The sequence below is a fragment of the Macrobrachium nipponense genome, chromosome 8, assembly GCF_015104395.2.
Source record: "Macrobrachium nipponense isolate FS-2020 chromosome 8, ASM1510439v2, whole genome shotgun sequence".
Taxonomy (NCBI): Eukaryota; Metazoa; Arthropoda; class Malacostraca; order Decapoda; family Palaemonidae; genus Macrobrachium; species Macrobrachium nipponense.
Window position 1 is genome coordinate 5,531,791 of NC_087203.1, and position 4,035 is coordinate 5,535,825.

General features: G+C 36.4%; 1 protein-coding gene across 1 annotated transcript in view; it reads right to left on the reverse strand.

Annotated features, from left to right (window-relative positions):
* Nucleotides 1-255: 255 nt before the first annotated feature.
* The window catches only part of LOC135222604 (cell adhesion molecule Dscam1-like), a 677,404-nt gene continuing 673,624 nt past the window's right edge, over nucleotides 256-4,035 (reverse strand). The window contains 2 exon segments of the mRNA XM_064260698.1: nucleotides 256-396; nucleotides 1,333-1,497. Of these exon segments, the coding sequence (XP_064116768.1) occupies nucleotides 348-396; nucleotides 1,333-1,497 (214 nt within the window). The 3' untranslated portion in view covers nucleotides 256-347.

Consider the following 4,035-nt stretch of genomic DNA (forward strand, 5'->3'; position numbering starts at 1 on the left):
TTGGGGAAGTTAGCAACAAACTACAGGGCAGTCGATGACCACAGTACTGTTGCTGTGACGTAAGTTTAATAAATGAAATAATGAGAGGGAAAACGGCTTCGTGAGCCTCTTCCTTTGAAGCAACGCCATGCAGGGGAGAAAGTGTCTGAAATTGAAGTCATCACGCTAAACATCCTGCACTGTTCTACCCCTGTCTCTGTAGTCGACATTGTTACGACATTTATGTGCAGCTCACAAGGATAATACAAAAATTCATAAAACTGATATGTTTATTTTGACTTTTGACATATAATTTGATGTACACACAATTCTAAAACACACTGTATAAAAACATACATCTAAACCATCTATACGTGAATGCTGTAATCATTGCCTGATCTTGTAGCTACGGGGCGTCTGCAAAGAGAGAAGAAAAGAACATTTTGGTGAACAGGACAAGGGCAATTTGCACCTTCTTTCCAGTAAATTCTACAATAATGAAGGAATACTATCACTCTGTTGTACAACTTACAGTCAGAAAGCAGCAAAGTCAATCTTGCTCTGTAAAAATGGTTTCATAATTTATACAAATATAAAAATGCATTGGTATTGCAAGCATCACTTCAGAAAATATTTACACACAACACGGAGTCATCATTCATTACATGGAGAATGAAGGTAGATCATTTCGATATCAAAATATTCAAAGGTTACAAAATCTTTTATTTTCACCCTGAAACACTCAGAACAAAGACAGATCTTAGGAAAAAATATTCAGTTACAAAAATCCAAATCATTATGGTGACATGATACGTACACACAACGCACATTAAAACTCAAGTCAAAGATAACTTTCCAAACTTCAACTAAATAAATACACATACACATAAAACTAGAATAATGACAGGACACTGAAACAGTCTAGGTCAAAACAGAAACAGAAAGAAATGTTCTTATCACCAACTGATCCCAACTGAAATGAACAAAATACAAGCACACAGTCTCTGGAAAAGGCTTGCTAAGCGACACTTACTATCTAACTAAATTACGCGTGTGAAATTAAAACTAAATTGACATGTACACAAAAGAAAGAAAATTGAAAGAAATCAGAGGCATGTCATAATGAAAGTACTTATATTAATTTACTGGGTTTATAGTTGAAGGAAGTTCTAAAATATTGTTAATCTTCAAGAGGAACTACACGTGTGAGATAATCGTCCCAGACTTGAAAATGGTTGGCAAGGAAAAGTGGGTCATGGCAAATTCAAGAGTGTCGCCTGAGCCAAAGAATGCTACTCAACATAAGCAACAGAAAGAAAAATCTACTGGACTCGGTGCGGGTTTGACGTTTACCTTGGTTGCAAACCCCTTGGTGTAGCGGCCCCTAAGCCCGTTTCCCTAGGGTCCCTGTCACACTCTGCTTCGGAGAGTTCCCTGGAATCGGAGAACCCCGTGGGGGGCCTTAGGGGCCCTCCTACAGCGCCTTCCACTGAGTACACGCTCTCCAGGGTGTTGGACCTGGAGGGGAGTGGTCGGGGCTTCATCGTGGGTATGTAGTATAGCTATCGTAATGCTCGATCATCAAGTTATCACGGCTTACATTTACTGCTATTGGTACTATCATTATTGCAACCTCCTCCTCCGTCTACTACTACTACTACTACTACTACTACTACTATCTTCTCTACTACTACTACTACTACTAACACCATCGTCAATTTTCCTTCGGCTAGAGCTTTAATGTTGCTGCTACTTTTCCCTCATCAATGCCTGATCAACATTCCCAATTTGAAGTAGCGGAAGGACTAGAAATGCCAGTTACTGATACCATCACCAATGCCACTACTATTAGTCGTACTGTTACATTTTTTAAATACTGCATAGCGAGATAAGCACTAAACTCGTCTTAATTTATAAATGTAAATATAAATAAAGATAAAAGAGAAGGGCCATCCATACACACTCAAGGATTCCAACACCTGGAAGAGGTTATTTTGCAATAAATGATTCTAAATTTCTATTTCTAAATAATGACACATGAAATTTATAATTAACGTGACAACCATTAGGTTAACTGGATACCCTAACTTTAGAGCAAACTGCAACTTTAAAAACCATGTAATGTCAGCAATGCTAAAAAGGTGACTGGAAAAATATTACAGGGAAATTAAGATGCAGAACAGAACAGATGTTTGATGTAAACAGACAAATGAGAGTATAAAGGAATAAACTGTTAAAAGAAATCATTCAGTCTTTATAATTAAAAGAGAAAATGCAAACAACATTAAACGAACAAAATGCTCAAGGCATCCATCAAATAGCAAGGCTAACTAACATCTACGAGTTAACAAAGTTCATCATCAAAGCAAAAGCAGCGTCCACTAATATCTATGAATAAGCTATAACATGAGAAGGAAAAATACAGAATCAAGATATAAGCAGAGATAAAAAAAAAACTAATGTGAACAACGCTGCCGTTGGTACCATTTTTGAGACCTTTCGTGGAAGAGAATCCTGACGCATAATTATCAGAGTTCAGCATAGGGAGTTCAAAGGCAGTTAGCAAAATTTACGTAACGCCATTAAGAGTTCAATTATTTAAAGTCCGCATTCAGTATATATTTATTTTTGGGGAACAGTTTCAGAAGGGCGGAGATTAGTCTGAAACATTCTCAAATATCTTTCGGAAAACAACTTCCAGATTTAAAGTGAACAGTAGGCAGCCTTCCTTCTCAGGCAAAAAGTGTATCGATAATATACTCTCATTTCATGCGCCAGAAAACGTCAACCAAGTTGTAGAATGACATAGAGCTCTACAAATCTAAACTCTTCTCATTAAAAACTTCACGGAGAAAATACCAATTCAAGCAAATAATAATAATAATAATAATATAATAATAATAATAATAATAATAATAATAATAATAATAATAATAATAATAATAATAATAATAATAAATATCAAAGGCAATGACAGCAAATTCAAGCTAAATTACTGCCTGACCATTCAACACACAAGCTTCACTATTCTACCATAAAATGTTTCACCTTATACACCTAAGCCATTAAAACAGAGACAGTATCCAATTTGGTTTATTCAATAATAAATATTATAAATCAAAGCAAGCTACATTACAAACATAGTTATGCATAGCCACACTTTCAAAACCCAAGAGCAACTGCCATTATCAGAAGCAATGAATACTTTGAAGAGATTTGGGGAAACGGAACTATGGAAGGAGACTAAAAAAGACAGGCGAAGTGTAAAACAACTCTCATTTACAGATTCACATTGATATTAATTCATGCCATTCACGAAAACGTCCTTAACTTGAAGTCACAATCTCAGTTCAGAGGTATGAAGAATATGACACTAAAAGACGGAGGAAACAGTTTATGAGTTACACACACGCACACACACACAAAGGGCGTCACATTTTAGTTTCATAGGATAAATCAATTCTAAGAGATTCCTTGAAATTTCCAAATAGGAGTATCATCTGACAATATACAAAAATGAGAGGATTTGCGGCCCAGCCTGTTTATGCATGTATCCATAGACTTGTGGGTTCCTGTATCCTCATTTGCCAGGGACGCGTAGTGTATTCTATGGGCATTCTATTCCGTGGCAGTTTTCTTTTCCAAGTTAATGATCTTTTGTGCTTGTTTCACACTAACGTTTACTCATCTTGAATAACGAAGCGAATAAACACATGATCAGAATGCTCTTCTCTAAAACCTCGCGACCACAAAGCGAATGTGACAAGCTTCTTGGCAAGATGACATACAGATATACAAAAATCATAAAACCTCTACAATGTGAGAAGTTGCCATGTTATCGGCTGCATTTTGAATTTCATAATTTATGAATGGATAATGAGTTGCAAACCAAATGTAATTTCTGACGCATCAGCTATTTTTAATGATGTTTGACAAAGACAACATCAAACTTGCTTAAGGCAGGAACGAGGGACCTTTTCCAAACACGGCCCAACAACCGCGACGAAATATGATATAGGTCAATATGCTGGACAGGTGACCGAATGTACCAGGGTC